The sequence below is a fragment of the Bicyclus anynana genome, chromosome 26, assembly GCF_947172395.1.
Source record: "Bicyclus anynana chromosome 26, ilBicAnyn1.1, whole genome shotgun sequence".
NCBI classification, from domain to species: domain Eukaryota; kingdom Metazoa; phylum Arthropoda; class Insecta; order Lepidoptera; family Nymphalidae; genus Bicyclus; species Bicyclus anynana.
Window position 1 is genome coordinate 7490951 of NC_069108.1, and position 21065 is coordinate 7512015.

Genomic DNA, 21065 nt, shown 5'->3' on the forward strand with positions numbered 1-21065 from the left:
ACTTCACACACGCAGAGAATTAAGAAAATTCTCTGGTATGCAGGTTTCCTCACGATGTTTTTCCTTCACCGTTTGAGACACGTGATATTTAATATCTTAAAATGCACACAACTGAAAAGTTGGAAGTGCATGCCCCGGACCGGATTCGAACACACACCCTCCGTAATCGGAGGCAGAGGTCATATACACTGGGCTATCACGGCTCTTACTGGCTCATTACAGATGGCTTAATAGTCTCTTTTCCCCGCCAACCTGTATATTCCCAAAGTAACGCCAGCCCTTGTTCGCAGGCGTGCTGCTCCACTACGACGACGCGACGCTCAAGGAGCTGTACTTCTTGCGCCCGCAGTGGCTCTGCGACGTGCTCGCTCACGTCGTCACCGTCCGCGAGATCAACCCCTTCGCCAACAACGGTGCGTACATAGCTGCGTGTGCGTGCGTGCTTGCGTGTGCACTACCGTATGAATGTGCGTTTGTTGGTTCAATGATTGCGTGTGTGTGTGCTTTATGTGTGCGTGCGTGCTTGCGTGTGCCCTAGCTAATGATACGCGTGTGTTGACTGATTGCGTGTTCGTGGTTTGTGCGTGCGTGCTTGCGTGGGTACTAGTAAATGAGTGTACGTGTTTGTACAATGCTTGGGTGTGAGCGCTTTGTGCGTGCGTGCTTCCATCTGCACTAGCTAATGAATGTGCGTGTGTGTTTAATGATTGCGTGAGAGTGTTTTATGCGTGCGTGCATGCTTGCGTGTGCCCTAGTAAATGAGTGTATGTGTGTGTTCAATGCTTGGGTGTGCGCGTTTTATGCGTGGGTGTTTAAATTTGCACTAGCTAATAAGTGTACGTGTGTGTCTAATAAGTGTGTGTTGAATGATAGCGTGTGCGTTTTGCGTTCGTATTTGCATGCTTGCGTGTGCACTACCTTATGAATGTGTATTTGTACGTTCAATGATTGCGTGTGCATGTTCTGTGCGTACGTGCGTGTTTGCGTGTGCACTATCACTACGTTCAATGATTGCGTGTGCATTTTCTGTGCGTACGTGCGTGTTTGCGTGTGCACTATCACTACGTTCAATGATTGCGTGTGCATGTTCTGTGCGTACGTGCGTGTTTGCGTGTGCACTATCACTACGTTCAATGATTGCATGTGCACGTTTTGTGCGTACGTGCGTGCTTGCGTGTGTACCAGTGTGTTCAATGATGGCGTGTGTGTGTGCTTAGTCTGCGTGTTTTGACATTTATACTTTTTGAATGATACAAGGAAGTAATGATTGCACATGTTACAGGTATAATGAAGGTGGACGACCTGGCGCACGTGTTCAAGGCGTCGCCGGTGCTGGGCGGCGGCGAGGAGGCGCGCTCGCTGGGCGTGTCGCTGCTCAACAAGTTCGAGCTGGCGCTGTGCTGGGACGCGCGCTCGCTGCTGGTGCCGCCGCTGCTGCCCGACGCGGAGCCCGAGCGGCCGCAGGTGACTGGGGAACATTGCTCTCTTTCTTACTTACAAGAGAAGAGAGAAGAAATTGGCTCTTCATCGTCTTAAGTTCAAATTATTCAATATTGGATAGAAGCAAGCGTTACTTTGTGAAAGTTCATCATGATTATACTCAGACCAATTATAAAAGGACCTGTATCACACTCATTACAAACAAAATTGCCTGTCATTTTCTGAGGAAAACGAGCTTAGATGACAGACAATTTTGTTCGTGACTATGAGTGCGATACAGGTCCTTCTATAATTGGTCTGAGTAGCGGCGTTAAAAAGTAACAAACATCCAAACAAACTTTCGCGTTTATAATATTAGTAGGATTTGATGAATGTTTGTCCCCCAGTTGGCGCTGAAGTCGCGCGCGTGGCCGGGCACGCCGCGCCGCGCCGCCGGCTCGCTGTCCGCGCTGGCCGAGCCCGCGCGCGGCACTGACTCGCCGCTGCTCATACGTGAGTGTTGCCCTTTATCCTGAATAGCTGACGCCGCGCGGTTTCACCCGCGTGGTTCTCGTTCGCGTAAGAATACGGTGATAATATATAGCCTATAGCCTTCCTCGATAAATGGGCTATCTAACGCTGAAAGAATTTTTCAAATCGGACCAGTAGTTCCTGAGATTAGCGCGTTCAATCAAACAATCTCTTTAGCTTTATAATATTAGTAAAGATTTAGATTAGATAGTGTGTCTGCCATTTCATATTCTTAACATAAAGTCTTCAGTACACTTATTATTAAAATAAAACTTATTTACGCACCCAGAGTGCGTAAAGAACTTGGACAGTATTCTGGTGGATTTGTTACAAAAACTGTAGTCGGGTGAGGCTTCTAAAATGCGTGCTGCCATCTACAGGCATAATGAAACAGTTTTGTTCTTTTAAACTACCGGTAGATGGCGTTTTTAGAGAACTTTAAAACAATCCCTTTTTGTACACTTCAATTTATTTTTATTTTTAGAAAGAAGTATTACTTCTGTCGTTTAAAGCCCACTGATTTTATTAATCCCCGACGCAAAAAAAAGGGGTGTTATAAGTTTGACGAATCTGTATGGTTGTCAGTCAGTCTGTGGCATCATATCTCCCGAACGGGTGAAACAAAATTTTAATTTAATTAGTATTCTATGAAAAGTGATTTATGTGCGAGTGTTCTTAGACATGTTTGATGAAAATCGTTTGAGGCGTTTAAAATTTGTGGGGGTAGAAAGTGGAGAAGAATAACCGAATGACAGCAAAAATATTCGAGTGGAGTCTCAAACGAAAGCACACTGAAAGAAAATATTGATACTTGATTGATAATATAATTAATAATTTCATGATCTTCGAGGGCTTTTCGATATTTTAAATTTCCTGTTATTTACCTTCCAAATAAAAACAGTTGCATTTATTCACAATCGCAGAGGAGAGTTCAGGCGCTATAGCGGTGTCGTCGCGCGCGAGCGGGCGCAGCATCAGGCGCCTGTTGCTGCTGTCGTACGTACCCCGCGGGTTCTGGGCGCGGCTGTGCGCGCGCGTGCTGGCCGACCCAGCGCTGGCGCTGCACTCTCCCAACTTGTACACTGCGCCGAGAGAGGTGAGACCATAGAGTTATTAGCTATGGAGATGCATTTCAAATTCACTTAGAAAATTGTCTTACAATTTTGGTTGCGGCGAGTAATCCCACTTCTGACTCAGACCAAATGGGTCAAACATAGCGTTCTGTCGAAATGGTGACATTTCTTTGGAATTTTATTCTCTTAATAATAATAATAATAATAATTCATTTATTCATAAGAAAGTACAGAAGGTTTACAGAACAAGCTATAGACATACATACTTTCTACCTTGACAGGTGTATGAATATTAAAAGTAATATTATACAATTAATAATTAAATATTGAATCGGTGAACACGGTTTTAGCAAATAAAATAAAAAAATACAAGTACAAGTAGCATAAATTGACATCAAATAAAAATATCTATCATTTAATTTCAGTGTGTTGCAGCTTAATTTGACTAGTTGTTATGATCAGAGCGATGCATACCAAATTCACTTACAAAATTATCTGTCAATTTTGGTTGGGGGCTAGTAATCCCACTTCTGACTCAGACCAAATGAGTCAAACATAGCGTTCTGTTGAAATGATGACATTTCTTTAGAATCTTATTCTCTTTATTGTCAGTGTGTTGCAGCTTTATTTGACCAGTTGTTATGATCAGATGGAGATCGACGACAACGTGGTGAAGGCGCTCGAGTTGAATTGGTGCTGGAAGCTGTGGAAGACGGGCCTCAAGCTGGTGTGCGGGCCGCTGACGCTGCTGGCGCTGCGCGAGCTGCCGCCGCGCTACGACCCGCTGCTGGGGGCCGTGGGCGACGAGGACGAGCCCGATGAGCTGTACCACGCCATACGGTGAGATTTATACTCGACATTGTAACTAGAAATTAAAAAAAAATCACTGAAGCCGAAAGGTAATGTGAATAATATGTATTGTCCTAATGGCGTAGATTCTGCGTGCTTCAGGTAGGCGTGTGGTGCTTGCTGGACCTACAAATGTACTGTGTATATTGTTAAATGACATGCAATTGTGAACTTTATGACCCTAATACTAAGGTCCTTTATAACTATTGTATTCAAATGTAGCCAAATAAACACTCAACGCAAAATGTGCTATGCATTTTCTAAAAAAATTCGCGATTAACTTTAGACTTCATAATTCCGCACGCATGATTGATTTTTTTATTTTTTTATTTATTTGGGACAGAAAACATTTACATATCGTCAAACTATAACACTATCAACGAATTACACACATGAAGAATTGGGTCATCACAAAACACCTATAAATGACAAAAAAACAAGAAAATTAACATAAAACAAGGAACCAGAGAGACGAAGTATACAAAAGATAATAAAAATAATTAAATAAATATAAATAAAACAAAGAATTTATATCATTAAAACTATATATAGGTATATATGATTGTAGTCAATTCAAGTCTTATAACCATGAAAAAAATATTAGCCAAAAGGTACTGCGAATAACAGTAAGTGTCCTAACGGCGCAGATTCCGCGTACGTCAGGAAGGCGTGTGGTGCGAGCTGGACGTGCAGTCGTCTGCGTGCGTGGAGGTGCTGCTGCCCGCTGAGGTGTGCATTGTCAAGAGAGAGGACGGCCTGCCCATCGGAGGCTGTCAGGTAAGTGAGCATTGACCTTGAAATATGTGTACATTGGTTTCATGATAAGGCTGCTACTAACTGAACTTGAGCAACTATTTTCCGGTATTTAACACCGTTAAAGAGCTGCTTCTAAGCTTGCGGGGCTCTTAAATGCTGAAGGTTGCTTCTCAGGGCCCTTTGCTAATCAACGCTCCAAAGAGATAAAACGCAGTAAACGCGCCGTTGCAGGAATCACTGCCTTTTGATCCAAAGCTTTTTTTCAAAAATTTTATTTAAATTGATTTCTTTTTCGTTAAAAGACCATTGATTTAAATTACTTTGAAAAATAATAGTTGACAAGTTATTATTATATTACATGGCGGTAATGTCGTGAGGAAGGTAAGTATTTTAACTTTTTCTTTTTACCTGTCAAGATAATCGTCATGTGGAACAGTGATATCAACAATTATTGTACTTCATACTGAACGACTGACAAGCACTGTCAGATATTTTGGCTACAATATACAAGTCAGTGATAATCCTTCAGCCCAGGAGAGCCAGAAGAGAGAGAGAAAGTGGAGATAAGGCCATACTGGTGGATTATCCTGGCTATTTGATTATGTCTGTGCAAGTATTCGCCTGTACCCATTAGGTTAAGTTAGGTGAACCGAGGACATCAAGCGGGTTGCAGGGAGCCGCTGGATGTTAGCGGCTCGAGACCGTTGGTTTTTCGAAGTCCATACAAGAGGTGTATGTCCAGCAGTGGACGTCCATCGGCTGATAATGCTGATGAAGTATTCGCCATCTGGATGATGAGAACACTCGGACGCAATAGGCCTGAGGGACTCCACAGGATGAAGGTACGTTCGAAATATGTCTAGCTAGTTACTGTTATTGTTACAGAGCATAAGCCTAGAGCCAAACCCTGAAGTGCTAACCAAGGTGCTGGCGCTAATATCCGACCACGTGGACCTGCTGCTGGAGGATTGGTACCCGTCCCTTGGTGAGTGAGTTTTGGTATATTTAGGACCCACTCGGTCTTGGGGTTGAATCCTAGGTCGGCCTATAAAAATGAAGTTTATTTATTCGAGAAATTATCAGCCTTAGTTAAGCCGTCATTCCCTCTTGTTATCATTGACATCTGATAGTTTTCTTTACCGATTCAAAAATAATTTAAATCTATCAACCAGCATCGGAAAACTGGGATGGAAAACGGGTTTATATGTATAGATGCGGCGCTGTCGGATGACTCATCCGTCCGACGTAGTCTGCGCTGGCAGCTGGGTCTTCTAGAAGCTTCGAGTGTGGCGGAGTCATTTAGCTGGAGGGTTCCTAACATAGCCTAGCACTGTATTACGCTACGTAAATAGGTTGATAGTGATTAATGTAACTAATGATAATGTATTGTATAACTTCGCCAGGTACCCGCTTCGTCCACACGTCGGAGGGTAGATGCCTGATAACGCGCGTGGCGCCGTGCCCTGCTTGCCTGCGCGACTTCCAGTCTAACGCGGACCACGAGCCCCACGACCACCACCACCACGACCACGAAAAGCAGCTGGCGCAGGTTAATTTCACAAGTTGCGGCTATAAACGTTTCTTTTGATATAAGAGAACCTAAGATATCCGGCTCGAAGGACCATTTTGAAAATATTAGGAATTCTTTTGTATTTTTAGGTGTTCCGACGCTTAGAACTCGGAAACGCAGAACCGCGGCGCCTGCGGCTGTCAGAGGAGTCTCGCGCGTCCGATGGAGACAGTGGCGTCGGCGCAGAGTCAAATAGTAAGTAAAATTAAAACTTTGATACCTTCACAGTCAAGAATATCTTTTTTTATTGTAATTAATGGTTTTTCCACGACACCTTTCAGTTTGATTATATTTGCAGCATCGTCCCGAATGGGTTCGACGGAGGGCGTCTGCAACGGCAACTGCTTCGTGGCGACTTGCTGGACGCTGGAGGAGTGCGTGCTGGCGGCGTGCACCACCGCGCCGCTGCGCTGTCCGCACCACGCGGACGTGCAGCTGGCGGACGTCGCGCCGGACACGGTAGGTGTGTTGTACACAGGACGTACGCAACGGCAACTGCTTCGTGGCGACTTGCTGGACGCTGGAGGAGTGCGTGCTGGCGGCGTGCACCACCGCGCCGCTGCGCTGTCCGCACCACGCGGACGTGCAGCTGGCGGACGTCACGCCGGACACGGTAGGTGTGTTGTACACAGGACGTACGCAACGGCAACTGCTTCGTGGCGACTTGCTGGACGCTGGAGGAGTGCGTGCTGGCGGCGTGCACCACCGCGCCGCTGCGCTGTCCGCACCACGCGGACGTGCAGCTGGCGGACGTCACGCCGGACACGGTAGGTGTGTTGTACACAGGACGTACGCAACGGCAACTGCTTCGTGGCGACTTGCTGGACGCTGGAGGAGTGCGTGCTGGCGGCGTGCACTACCGCGCCGCTGCGCTGTCCGCACCACGCGGATGTGCAGCTGGCGGACGTCGCGCCGGACACGGTAGGTGTGTTGTACGCAGAACGTACGCAACGGCAACTGCTTCGTGCGCCACGGCATCTGCGCCACGGCATCTGTCGCTATGACTCAGTCCAGGAAGGGCGAATTCGCCGCGATTCTCTCGCACGTATTACGCGTGACCAAAAATTCAGGAATAAACCGAGGAATTCAGCACGAAACATGGAGTTGAACGCGCACTCGCTCTAGAGTGGGCGCGTTAACTGGACGCAACAAGGCGTCTTGCGCGCGAATCACGCGCGAGTCGAGAGTCTGGCGTAGTGCACGCGATTTATTTTGAATTCGCGCGATACGATTCGCGACGAACTCGCCCTTTCTGGACAAGGACTGTGGCTCACTGTGCCCTCTGTCGCAGCTGCTGCTCGACGTGGAGGAGCACCGGCGCGCGCGCTGGGAGCACGTGTGGTGCGGCGCGCTGGCGGGGCGCGGCGCCTTCGGCACGGTGCTGACGGGCGCGTGGCGGCGCCCGGGGGCCAAGCCCGAGCCTGTCGCAGTGAAGGCGCTGCAGCCGGTTGCGCCGCCCTCGGCTCACGACCTGACCGCCATGCAAGCTTACAAGGTTTGTACTCAATATAGATAACCGAAATGTACATAGATGTAAATTAATTTTAAATTTCTATGAGGTGGTGTTAACATTCATAAATATTTACACAGACTCAGTACAATTATTCTTCATACTCCTGGGCAGGTTATAGTATACTTTTTATCACGCTACGATCAATAGGAACAGAGCAGTACAAGGGAAATGTTGAGAAAACGGGAGAAGTTATTCCATTTTTACAGCAATACTACTGGGCTGGATTAAAGAGGTCTAAGGGCGGACGAAATCGCGGGCTTCCGCTAGTTGATCTTAAATCCCTTAGTGTGGGCATGGAGATCATGTAGGGCAGGGAAGGTGAGTGTTAAAGTTCATCCTAAAAAGTACCTTTAAACCTATGCCCAAGGTCACAAGTCCTGGGACCTGTTCGAGATGTTTCCTCTACCACAAGAGTACTATAATCTGATGGCACAATTCTAGCCGACGCTGCCTTTATACTTGTATGATTAACAATGTAGTATAGATAGAGAAAGATGTATATTTTCTTTTTCTGAAAAATTATATTGTTCCTCATACACTTTACGAGCTTTGTATAATAGTTCAAGTATTTCAATGTCTGTTATACATTGAAATACTTCCAAAAGTCATATTCTTGAGCCATGTTAAATATGTGGTGACGTCACAGGCGGCGGTGTCTCGGTGGGAACGCGACGCGTGGGGCGCCGCGTGCCGCGCGTACTGCGGGCTGCGCCAGGAGCTGGGCATCCTGTCGCGGCTGCGGCACGCGCACGTGCTGCCGCTGGTGGCCGTCTGCGCAGCCCCGCTGGCGCTGCTGCTGGCTGTAGCACCGCAGGTATACCCCACCCTCTGCATCAGCTCACAGGCGATGGTGTCCCGCTGGGAGCCGTGCCAGGAGCTGGGCATCCTGTCGTGACCCCCTCACACGGAATACTCATAACTATAACAACAACATCAACAATACGCACCAGTGTCGATTTTATAATTGCAAGCGAAGGATTCAAAACTATAAGCGAAGCAATTGATTCAAAAGAAGAATCCCTCACTACGAGTTATCAATATCTTGCTACTGTGTGCAATTTGACACTCCACAACACTCAATATAAAATTTACAAAATTGTAAATTAAAATAAAAGAAAAATTAAAACTTCAAACTTTAATTTATTGTATAACATATTGGAATAAAACGCAAATAAATTAAAATTACAAATTTTCCCATTTAATATTAAATAAAAAATATTGATATAAAATGAGTTATTTGACTAACCCATAACTCAATAGTAGGTTAAGGTCAGCAGGTCGTCATATTCATTTTTGAATATGAGTACCGTGTGCGTTTTGTTCTGACAACCGCAGATCATTAAATACGAGTTGTCGTCGACAGTGACTGGCCTCGACTGATGCACTTCACTTGGAAATGAGGTGCATCTGTCTGTGAGCCTCTGCCCTGCGCGCACTAATTCACAGCCGCGCAGTCTTTAGTCCTGCATACCATGGGAGTGTCATCAAAGATTCGTTGTTGCCGGTAGGGTTATAAGTAATGATTGGTTTGTGTCAGGGGTCGCTGGAGAGCGTCCTGCGCCGCTACAGGGGCTGCGGCGCGCGCGTAGGGCCGCGCACGGCGCGCGCTCTGGCGCTGCAGGTGGCGCGCGCGCTGGAGTACCTGCACGCGCACCGCGTGCTCTACAGAGACTTGAAGGTACGAGTGTAGTATATATCGGCGGACTGACTAAATTGTACTTCTGATAACGGAGAAGCCTTAGCCTCAGAGCAGGTTCTAAGCTTTACGTGTCAAGGATGGCAGATACACGCTTTTATTGCTTGAACGCTTAAAGTTCACAGTACCTCGCAGAGGAAGCCGCCTACATAACCGTAAAACGTTTTGTTTGCCATGTACTAAGACCAATCTTGGTCAGCATAGTCCAATGTACCGTATGCAATCTTTTGCAAACAGTGTCCGAGACCGTATAGATATCTTTAGTGAGTCAATTAGCAGTATTAAGACTAGGTTCCCTTAAATGTTATTTTTATATCTTCACATTTATCTTTTGTTTGTTTGTTTGTCTTTCTTTTTTTTTTTGTTTAGAGTAACTTAATGAATTTGCGTTATGTACCCTTTGTAAGCATGTTGTGTTTGCTTCAAGTAGGCACAATTACGTGAGGATGAGAAGAAGCTATTTTTAATATATGTTAGGTTAAGTAATTGTGCCAGTTTAGCAAACCAATTAAAAAAAAAAAAGAAATACACAAAGTAACACTATCAATCATCACCGAATCGATCGCTTAACTTACTAATACAGTTCTACCCTCTAATTACACTTGATCAAGTACAGCGCTGATACTATCAGATGTAAAGCAGGATTGACTATCGTAGGGCAGGTAGTCAAGCACGAGCGAGATTACGGCCTGGCCACCGCTAGTAGCAGGGTTCAAGGCCCTTTTACTGATACCAAACACTCCCCATCTCCCAATCCCAAGACGTTACAAAAAAATTACAAAATTCGAATTTAAGAACACAATGATGTTTGTTTAGGCGACATGCGCGTGCAGACCACGACATAAAATAACTTGTATTATAGGACTCAAAAGTGATTACAAATATAAGAAAACTAATGTCGAACAAAGGTTATGATTCACAACACTTGTCAGGACAACTTAATTAACAAATCAAACTGTAACCAAAATAAGATCCTAGAATGGCAGAGAAATGACCTTGAGTGGAGTCACGTACTTGAGAACGATGTGTGTAGGGTTAAAGGCGCCTTTTACTGATATCAAACACTCCCCTTTTCCACTCAAGTCACTCTCCCCGCCTATCCCAAGTAACCCATAAAGAATTACACAACAAGAGATGTGGACGGCTCGAACGCCACAAGCACACTGAAGCCAACACGAGATCGAGCGACGTCATATCCGTCACAGACTACTATTTCCAACACTAAACGGCGATAACACTTGATAATTAGAAAGAAAGAAAGAAAATGTATTTATTACTACATCATATATTTATTACATTGCAGTCTGAGAACGTGTTGGTGTGGTCGCTGCCGGCGCCGCAGGAGGCGCTCGCGGTGGAGCACGGCGCGGACGCTATCGACGTGCACGTCAAGCTCGGCGACTATGGTAAGTGACATTTGCATTTGTTATTGACTTTATTACTTTATTTTTATTCTCAGACGCGGCGTCAGCTAGTAAGATATATACATAATCAATATAGATATATACATAATCTGTGCTCGTTTCCCTTAAGAACGAACGAACGGGGAAATCAAACGAGGGGGTACAATAAACTTGAACCTCGTCCAATTTTTTTTCCTGATTCTATAAGTGCCGTAGGCTCCTTCATGGGGACCTCAGCGGCGTCACCGAAGGTTTTGGGCGAGAGCAGAATCATCGCTTGATAAGGCCCGAAGGTCCAAGTGAGCTCAATCAGGGAAAATCGCGGTCAAGGGCCAACATTAAAATATATATATATATATCTATATATATAAAAATGAATTGCTGTTCGTTAGTCTCGCTAAAACTCGAGAACGGCTGAACGGATTTATTTCATCTTGGTCTTGAAATGTTCGTGGAGGTATAGGGAAGGTTTAAAAGGTGAGAAAAATTAGAATAATAGCTGGGAAAACCATAAAATCAACCCTTTTCTATTTCCCATATAAACGTTTGAGTTTTAAGTAGGGGTAGGAGTAGGGTAGGGGTAGAATAGAGGTAGGGTAGGGGTAAAGGTAGGGTAGGGGTAAAGGTTGGGGAAGGGTAGGGGTAGGGTAGAGGTAGAGTAATATAGAGTAGGGATAGGGAAGAAGTGCACATAAGTCAAAGCGAAGCTTGACAGGATCCGCTAGTCAATAATAATATTTATACAGAAAATCTAGTAAATTTTTGCCTATACTCTATATCAGTAGTAGATTCACAGATAGACGAAGTTTGAAATTAACAAAATATTTTGAATTTTCAGGTATATCCCGTTTAGCGCCCCCCTCGGGGACTAAAGGCTTTGGTGGAACGGAGGGCTTCATGGCACCCGAGATTATGAGGTACAACGGAGAGGAGGAGTATACGGAAAAGGTGAGTCAATGTCAGGACTATATTTTGTGAGGACAGGGTAAAAAGGTGCTATAGGCTTTGATTTAAACTAACTGTTTTATAAACGGGTCCCAATAACGCTATATAACGCGTCGAGTAGTGGCCAAAAAAAATGTACTACGAGTATTAGATGATGGTACTCTTGTGATAGAGGAAACATCTCGAGCAGATCCTAGGACTTGTGACATTGAGTGTAGGGTTAAAGGTACCTTTCAGAATACATTAACACTCACCTCCCCTGCCCGTTGTGTTCTCCATGCCAACACTAAAAAAAATATGGTGGATACCATTTATTTTTAAAAAAGAATATTTGCCATATCTTTTTAAATATGACCAATATTCCCTTTACCCTCCAATTAGTCGGGAAAGACTGTGTTTGAAGTGGATACGACAATAGACTAACGGGGCGGGGATCGAACTACCACCCCTCGGTGATGAGTTCGTCCGCTCATACCGTTGAGCTATTGAGGCTTAACCATGGATTGGTTCTTCCGGTATTAAAATATAGCTTTTGTTCTGCTCTAAGGTCCAAATCTCTAAACCAAAGTTTACTAAAATCGGTTCACTAGTTTAGCTGTGAGAACGTATCGGACAGACAGACAGACAGACAGACTTACTTTTGCATTTATAATATTAGTATGGCTTCAAGATGGTTATGATTTTGTTTACAGGTGGATTGCTTCTCGTACGGGATGCTTCTGTACGAGATATTTACGCTTCGCCAGCCGTTCGAGGGGCACGAAGCTGTAAAGGAGGCCGTGCTAGAGGGGGCGAGACCTCCCCTGTCGCCCAGGGTATGTTGTATATTATAATTATCAACCCATACTCGGCTTACTGTTGAGCATGAGTCTCTTCTCAAAATAAGAAGGATTAGTCCACTAGCCCAATGCGGATTGACAGACTTAACATACAATGAGGAATTAAGAAAATTCTCAGGTATGCAGGTTTCCCTCACCGTTTGCGGCACGTGATATTAAAACATAAATACAAAGATATGCAATCTGTTTGTAACTTTTTGACGACCTCTTTGGCGCATTTGGTGATCTATAAATATTACAGGGGTTGATTCCCAGCTCAGGTTAATTCAGAATTTGACATTCGTTTCACTTGTAATGTGGTAGACCCGACCCCCTTTTGGGTCGAGTCGGCCCTACCTTTGTGTCACTACCATGAGCTAGCAGCGTGCCAAAACCTGAAACGGGGTTCTCTATTGAGGGGCCAAAAGAAACATCGACAACACAATATGACACTGTATTATGCAACTAGTAGACGCGAAGTTTCACCCGCGTGGTTCCCGATCCCGCAGAAATACGAGGATACAATATAGCCTATAGCCTTCCTCGATAAATGGGTTAACTAACAGTGAAATAATTTTTCATATCGGACCAGTAGTTCTTGAGATTAGCGCGTTCAACCAACCAAGCAAACTTTTCAGCTTTATGATATTAGTACAGATTGATTCATTGACACAGTTACATTCAATCACTAATTTCCACAACCCTGCTTGGCCCTGATAGCCTTAATTCGACTTCTAGTTCCCTAAAAGGTGCGAAACTCCTGTGTAAATGGACGGCCTATCTACGTACGCGGGGTCGAATGGCGTGGCCTTCAGAAAAGGGGTATAACACGCCGGGGCAGGGGAGGGGCCCCCTCCCTTAGACGCAAGGTGTCGTTAACGAGGAGCCCCCTTCCGTTAGACGCAAGGTATCGTTAACGATGAGGATACCTCAGCTCCATCAATTCTGCCCCGCGTCTAAGAGAGTGTCCGCTGATCCTCTGGCTTTATATGCTTCGATGACTAATCGTTCCGGCGTAGTCGCCAGCAGCTTCTAAAACGATCGGTGTGTGCGGGAGTGGCGGAGTCTTCGCTGAGCTCGGGGTGTACACTCCGTCATTTGCATGGTGCTCAGACCAATTATCAGAAAATCAGAAGGACCTGTACCGCACTCATAATCACAAACAAAATTGTCTGTCATTTTCTGAGGAAAACGAGCTTAGATGTTGTATATATCTTATACTAAACTAGAAGTTTTTGCCCGTTTTTTACACCATTCAACTACACAAAAAGTTTCTTTTTTACGGAGCGATTTAGAACACGATTATAACTATTTAACGTCGATTCTATAGAGACAGCTTTTATAAACGCATTAGATCATTGATCATATACTTTGACGGAAAAGTAACACCTAGCGAGGCAGGTCCTGTACAATAGTTGGTCTGAGGCTCGGTGTGACCGCAGGACCTGCAGTACCCGTGCAGCATGCTGGAGACGATGCGGCGCTGCTGGAGCGGCGCGCCGGAGTGGCGGCCGTCCGCCGCGGCGCTGGTGGCGGTCTGCGCCGCGCCCGAGTTCCTCGCGCTGCGCGACGCCGCCGCCGCGCGCCCCGCCCGCGCCGCCGCCCCCGCGCCCGCCCGCCGGCTCGCGGGTACGTACAGTCAGTCACAGTGGTGATAAGAATAAGGTAGTTGACTATCATTCAAATGTAATATCTCGTTATCAACCCATATACGGTTCACTGCTGAGCTCGATTCTCCTCTCAGAATGAGAGGGGTTAGGCCAATAGTCCACCACGCTGGCCCAATGCGGATTGGCAGACTTCACACACGCAGAGAATTAAGAAAATTCTCTGGTATGCAGGTTTCCTCACGATGTTTTTCCTTCACCGTTTGAGACACGTGATATTTAATTTCTTAAAATACACACAACTGAAAAGTTGGAAGTGCATGCCCCGGACCGGATTCGAACCCACACCCTCGGGAATCGGAGGCAGAGGTAATATCCATTTAGCTATCACACATGTAAGTTTAATATAAACAATATTAATTTCGTCTAGTACATAGAATAATAAAAATAAATATATCAATATCAATTAATAAAAGTTAAGGATTTCTTTAAAAACTTTGAATATATATATATAGTATTTTTTTAAGTTTTCCAAACGTCAAAAACGCTGTCATCCATTTAGTGACGTCACTAACATCCTTGATGTACTAAACGTCGAACTAATTGTTTACTAGTACCTTTGTAAAACGCTCCATTTGTATGGGATTTATTGTAGTGACGTCATGAAATAGTTGACATGGCCGACAGGCGTTTTGGCTCGTATTGTCAAAACATGGTTGAAAAGTAATATTTTCATGTAATCACGTCTCAAAAAAAGACCGATAATGAACCATTTAAGACCATTTTAAAAAAGTGTCAACTAGCCTATTGTACCATCAGATGTTGGTACTCTCGTGGTAGAGGAAACATCTCCAGCAGGTCCCAGGACTTGTCTTTGGGTGAAGGTTTAAAAGATCCTTTCAGAATGCATTAATACTAACCTCCCCTGCCTCCTGTTCTCCATGCTAACTAACCAATTTATAATCATAATTCGTAACTCCACTGTTACTTTTCTTTTACTAAACTAGAAATATTTAATGATTAAACGAACTTACCTGTACGTGAAGTTCTATCATAATTATGCGAAGGTTTGTCCGAATAGATTACCACAAAGTATACACAGTAGTAAACACACGGTGCTGCCAGTCCACACTGTATTTGAGATGGATTTTTTTTTTTTTTTTTATACTGGTATCCCTGCTACCGGATCTGTAATCTTCATTCAGTTTAGAGCAGAGCAGTTTATGCAATTACTAAAGTTGATATTCAAATGTTAAGTTAGACAAGTAGTAATTCTTATATAATCATATTATATAATAAATATTGTATATATAAATTATATAGACTTTATATATTATTCGGGAAATTGCACAATGGGGTGGGCGGGGTGGTAATCTATTCGGACAAACCTTCGCATAATTATGATAGAACTTCACGTACAGGTAAGTTCGTTTAATCATTAATTATGCTTCAGGTTTGTCCTCTAGATTACCACAAAGTATACACAGTAGATGTTGAGAGTGAAAATATCAACTTTTAGATCACAGTGAATAATTTTATTCCCGAGGAAAAAAGATACAATTATTAAAATTGTTGATCAATTATTATTATCGGTCTTGTGATCAATCATTAGAACATTATTTTTAATATAAACAGTATTGAAAAGTACGAAACTATCAAAATTATACTTAGTTATATATCTATTACAGAATTTTTCAAATGTTAGGGAGTTACTGCTCCACCCTGCATATTTTATAATCAGATTTAAATTTATATTCAGCTCATTAGCTTTGGAAGTCGTGGCACACTGTGAGCACAACTGATTTTTGTGACTTTCTAGGTTTATAAAAAGTTTATTTTCACTACGCAAGCTTTGTGTTGTATGAAAATAAAAATGTAGTGTACTAACAGGACATATTTCTGGAAAATTTGGAATAATCAATACAGAGGATGAATCAATTGAGATGTTTCAGGACGAGAGCTTTTGATTAAATCGGGTATCATTATTAAATAGAAAATATTTTAATTCTGTTTTTTGAAACTCAATGATTCATTGGAGAACCAATTTGCTATAAAAAGTAAGTATAATAAATGTTTCCCAGGTATAATAGTTTTATTATTTGGGCAAGGGTGGACGTAGTCTATAAACTCCCTCATTAAAGTTTTAATATGGTTATCATTGACCACTTCTTCGCCCAGAATTAGTCAAAGAGCTGATCTACAGCTGTTCCATATTGCAAACCTGATTCATAAAATAATATTAAAAAACTTATAACATTTGGTACGGTACCAAGATACAAATTAATATTACTGTATTTACAAAATATATACACCACTTCTTTAGGTATGTATTGTATTGCCTCACTGAGTTCTCGGAAAGAGAAGACAACATTCCTGTAACCAGGGCAATCTCTTGATGTACATCTCGGTTGCTGGAATGGGAGATAAACAGCGTTTATGGTGGTTTAATTATAAGTGGTTCTGAAAGTAAAAAGACTCTTTTTATAAGGGGTACCACGGTTGTGCCAGCCAGAGTGGGGCTATCATTGATCCTTTTTGCATTGTTATCAAATATTTTACTCAACTATTAAATTGTAAATGCATCTATAATAAAAGCGTCAGGATCTCTATGCCACGAAATGTATCTTGCACATTTTTTAGTCAGCCTCCTTGTGAATAAATCAGTTTCTGGTTTTCCAAAAGGTTGGCATCATGATAGTTCCCATTCAATTTTTGGATGGACGCAACGTGGTTCTTTATCTGCGACATAATAGTCTGCTGAATTGATGTACTTGTAAGATGCAAGTTACAGTATACAGTTTTTTGTTTGTTGTAAGGTTTGGGAATTCTACACCTCCCATGCGGTTTGTGTATGAAATAGCTGAGAATTCGTAAGAATAATTTGAGTATTTTGATAAAACTTTGCAAAAATTTTCCGTCGAGTCCGGAATGCTGCTAATAAAAATAATTATTGTACTAAATAATAGATGTGTCGTTCACGTACTGTGTCCGACCACATAACACTAGCACGTTCCTCTCCACAGGCCGCTCCCCAACCCGTAGTTGAGGCATCGCTATAGATTTCTATACAAAACTCAGTTTGATGAATATCATTAACCACTAAATACTAGTTAATAATGATGATGGTCAAATATTTGTTCTATTTGTAATCTTTCAAATATTGTCATATTTCCATTTTTTTTTTTTTTTTTTGTTTGTTTAGAGCCATCCGTATCGGACGGCGGGTATTCTAAGGTAAGTAACCCCAATAAACAAGCGAATGATATGACCTTACAACTATAATACAGTTAATATTTGCAATTTATTGACTTCCTTTTTAATTTTCAAAATCTTTTCCTCAGGTAAAGTGATTTGTAGTTCTGTTCTGAGAATTGATTATGAAACCCAGGAACTTACGAACATTATTAAGTTGACCTCTCAACAGATTTATTATAAGCATAGATGAACAGTAGGTACTGATAATAATCCCCAAGGCCTTTTGGGAGTATAAGCTATTATTAGATATAATAAAATATCATCAAAATATATTGTGACTACTTGATCTCAGTAAATTGGTCACTGCTTTCATTATTTTGATCCAGACAACGGACGCAGTAATACGGCCAAAATACATTAAATTATTAGTTTTTCTCCAAATTTAAAACGAATATACATGTGTATATGTTTTTATTATTATGATTAATGCTAATCAAAAATTAAGCATCCCTCAGGTCTAGAGGACTTATAAAACAGTTTTAAAAACAAGCTTTAGTGCTGTTTATAAATCTCAAGTTGAACATAAGAGGTGTCAATAAATCTGTTCAGTTATTTGAAGTTTAGTATGAATCCATATTTCCCATTATGTTTTCTAATTAAAAACGAAGGAATTAAAAGTTGATCTAAGCAAAGTTTGCATTCCGTAATAGCGTCTATTACATGTAAGATCATGGATAGGACGTTCGTATATCAATATTTTCCGACATGGAAAGTATTCGCCTTACAGGAACGTTTCTCTGTTTTGGTGAACTCGAATGTACCGAAGGAACAATAAAAGTCGTTGACTCAAAAGAGGCATCTTTTAGGTACCCTTTTATCTATGACATTATAATAGCATCACTGACCACCAATCATAAAAGTTTGAAAGCCTGCCGGCATATCTTACCCTGTCTGTTGGTGGTTTCGACTTTCGATCGCGATGTCGCGACGAACGTGACGACCATGTGACGACAGTTCAAACTGTCGTCACGTCAGAGTTGGCGTGGTGATTCTTGTAGGCAGGCTCCTTTGTCTTCCGAGTAACTTTTAACCTGTAATTCTGAGGAGAAATAGACCAGTTTCTATGTTCCCCTTATGGCTTATCCTTTGTGGAGGACAGCTTCATAGGAGCGAGTTTCATTTCCGCTCCAGATCTTTTTTTTTTTTTTTTTTTTTTTTCAGCCAAACCTTAACCAAAGAGAAGTTTATCGATGTTGATCTCTGATATCTTACTTCAGCGTATTAAGGAGTAAATTCCTTCATACCATAGAATCATGGCTAGAACACCTGAATTTAAGGGTATCCAACAGTATTTGTATAGGCACAGTAATTTTTGGTTCTGACGACATTAGTGTAGTGTCAGCCAGCTCCTTAGCTGATATTGCGGTAGCTCTATTGTATGGTTTGTTTTTATCCTCTGTGGTCGCACCTACCACTTCCGGATTAAGCATTGGTGCCAGGTTGCAAGGTGCAGTTTTTAATATTCGTGTATAACCTCCTTGCTCGTATATTTTGGCACCTGACCCCGCTATGTGTTGTAGGCGAATAGCCAGATCTAGCTGGATGACATCGCTATAACACTTTGGTTGTGAAGGGTTCTCTCCTAGAATCATAGGAAGTTCATTGTCAAGTACTGATAATGTCGACTTCTACGAGTCGAATCTACGAGTAGGTACTTCAGCGCTGCTGTATCCGGATTGACGACCGTATTAGTCGAATGAAATTCACTGGCGGTATCAGCAACTTTCTAGTTGAAAAACTTAAGCATTGGCACCTTTTATGATAAGAAAATACCAAACAGAATATGTTTTCACCTATTCTATTCCCTTAAGATTATCTGCAATCTCATTTTTATTTTATTTATTTTTTTAATATTCTTTACAAGTTAGCCCTTGATTACAATTTCACCTGATGGTAAGTGACGATGCAATCTAAGAGGGCAGCGGGCTAACTTGATAGGAGGAGGATGAAAATCCACACCCCTTCCGGTTTCTAGACGACATCGTACCGGAACGCTAAATCGCTTGGCGGTACGTCTTTTTCGGTAGGGTGCCAGAGCCAAAGCCTCCCACCAGCCAAGAATTTATTGCCGTGGGTTAATTAAGACAAGGTGATAGTCCCGGAGACCGCCACGCTATGCTTAATGCTAATGATTAATATCGTGTAGTGTGATATTCCCTTAGAATCAATCATAATAAGAATCATAATTTCAAAATTATTATTTGCGTTAATTACGGTAAAAATAATAGTCCCTAAGACTACCCGCAATGCTATGATTAATAAGACGCAATTATCAAATGTTACATTGATATTTTTTCTCATGTCGTTTATAGAGTGATAATCCCGTAGATTACCCGCGATGTTATATTGCAAACATCCGTTTTTTCAAGTGATAACCCCGCAGGTTATTAATTGCGTCAATATTATTATTTTCGTTAATTACGGCAAAGTCCCTAAGACTACCCGCAATGCTATGATTATTAAGACGCAATTATCGAATGTTACGTTCATATTTTTTCTCATGTCATTTATAATGTGATAATCCCGTAGATTACCCGCGATGTTATGTTCCAAACATCCGTTTTTTCAAGTGATAACCCCGCAGGTTATTAATTGCGTCAATATTATTATTTTCGTTAATTACGGCAAAGTCCCTAAGACTACCCGCAATGCTATGATTATTAAGACGCAATTATCGAATGTTACGTTCATATTTTTTCTCATGTCATTTATAATGTGATAATCCCGTAGATTACCCGCGATGTTATGTTCCAAACATCCGTTTTTTCAAGTGATAACCCCGCAGGTTATTAATTGCGTCAATATTATTATTTTCGTTAATTACGGCAAAGTCCCTAAGACTACCCGCAATGCTATGATTATTAAGACGCAATTATCGAATGTTACGTTCATATTTTTTCTCATGTCATTTATAATGTGATAATCCCGTAGATTACCCGCGATGTTATGTTCCAAACATCCGTTTTTTCAAGTGATAACCCCGTAGGTTAACAATGATGTCTATTGACATAAAAAGATTATGAGGGTATATGAACTTATTTTACCTTCAATGTTTAATGTGTCCTGCAATGCGGACAATGAAGCGGGCGATGACTTGATGAGTTTTTCGATTCTGATGACACTGTTGATGAGGTGGACAATCTTCTTGGAGACTAGGACGACCTTTCTTTGTGTCGTGCGCGCGTCAGTATCTTACCCAATTTCTTAATTTTTCTTGCTATATTATCGTATTCTTCAGATAAAGGAGTTTGTTTTCCCTTTTCTAACACTAACAAAGGAAAGTAATCTTTGAACTGTTTGTTTCGTTATACAAAAAACTGACGCGTAGGCACGTGTAGCCCGGCGAAGCACAGAATGTGTAATGAAGATTACAGATCCGGTAGCAGGGATACCAGTATAAAAAAAAAAAAAAAAAATCCATCTCAAATACAGTGTGGACTGGCAGCACCGTGTGTTTACTACTGTGTATACTTTGTGGTAATCTAGAGGACAAACCTGAAGCATAATTGTTCATTATCATCATCATAAGCCGATGGACGTCCACAGCGGGACATAGACCTCTTGCGTAGGCTCGCAAACACCACAGTCTCGAGCCGTTTGCATCGGGCGGCTCCTTGCAACCCGCTTGAT

At 42.4% G+C, this 21065-nt stretch overlaps 2 protein-coding genes across 6 annotated transcripts in view; one reads left to right on the plus strand and one right to left on the minus strand.

Moving 5' to 3' along the window:
• Window positions 1-21065, plus strand: part of LOC112045824 (leucine-rich repeat serine/threonine-protein kinase 1) — a 90005-nt gene that overhangs the window by 53323 nt on the left and 15617 nt on the right. For all 5 annotated transcript variants that reach the window (XM_052889748.1, XM_052889750.1, XM_052889749.1 and 2 more), the window contains exons 32-48: window positions 291-413; window positions 1283-1464; window positions 1827-1932; window positions 2874-3046; window positions 3673-3863; window positions 4520-4649; window positions 5514-5613; window positions 6032-6177; window positions 6288-6393; window positions 6497-6657; window positions 7490-7693; window positions 8358-8525; window positions 9249-9389; window positions 10711-10813; window positions 11649-11758; window positions 12448-12570; window positions 14016-14202. In XM_052889748.1, coding sequence (XP_052745708.1) covers window positions 291-413; window positions 1283-1464; window positions 1827-1932; window positions 2874-3046; window positions 3673-3863; window positions 4520-4649; window positions 5514-5613; window positions 6032-6177; window positions 6288-6393; window positions 6497-6657; window positions 7490-7693; window positions 8358-8525; window positions 9249-9389; window positions 10711-10813; window positions 11649-11758; window positions 12448-12570; window positions 14016-14202 — 2454 coding nt within the window. The remainder of the gene's footprint in view (window positions 1-290; window positions 414-1282; window positions 1465-1826; window positions 1933-2873; window positions 3047-3672; window positions 3864-4519; window positions 4650-5513; window positions 5614-6031; window positions 6178-6287; window positions 6394-6496; window positions 6658-7489; window positions 7694-8357; window positions 8526-9248; window positions 9390-10710; window positions 10814-11648; window positions 11759-12447; window positions 12571-14015; window positions 14203-21065) is intronic.
• The window catches only part of LOC112055983 (trichohyalin), a 489894-nt gene that overhangs the window by 43540 nt on the left and 425289 nt on the right, over window positions 1-21065 (minus strand). The window lies entirely within an intron of this gene.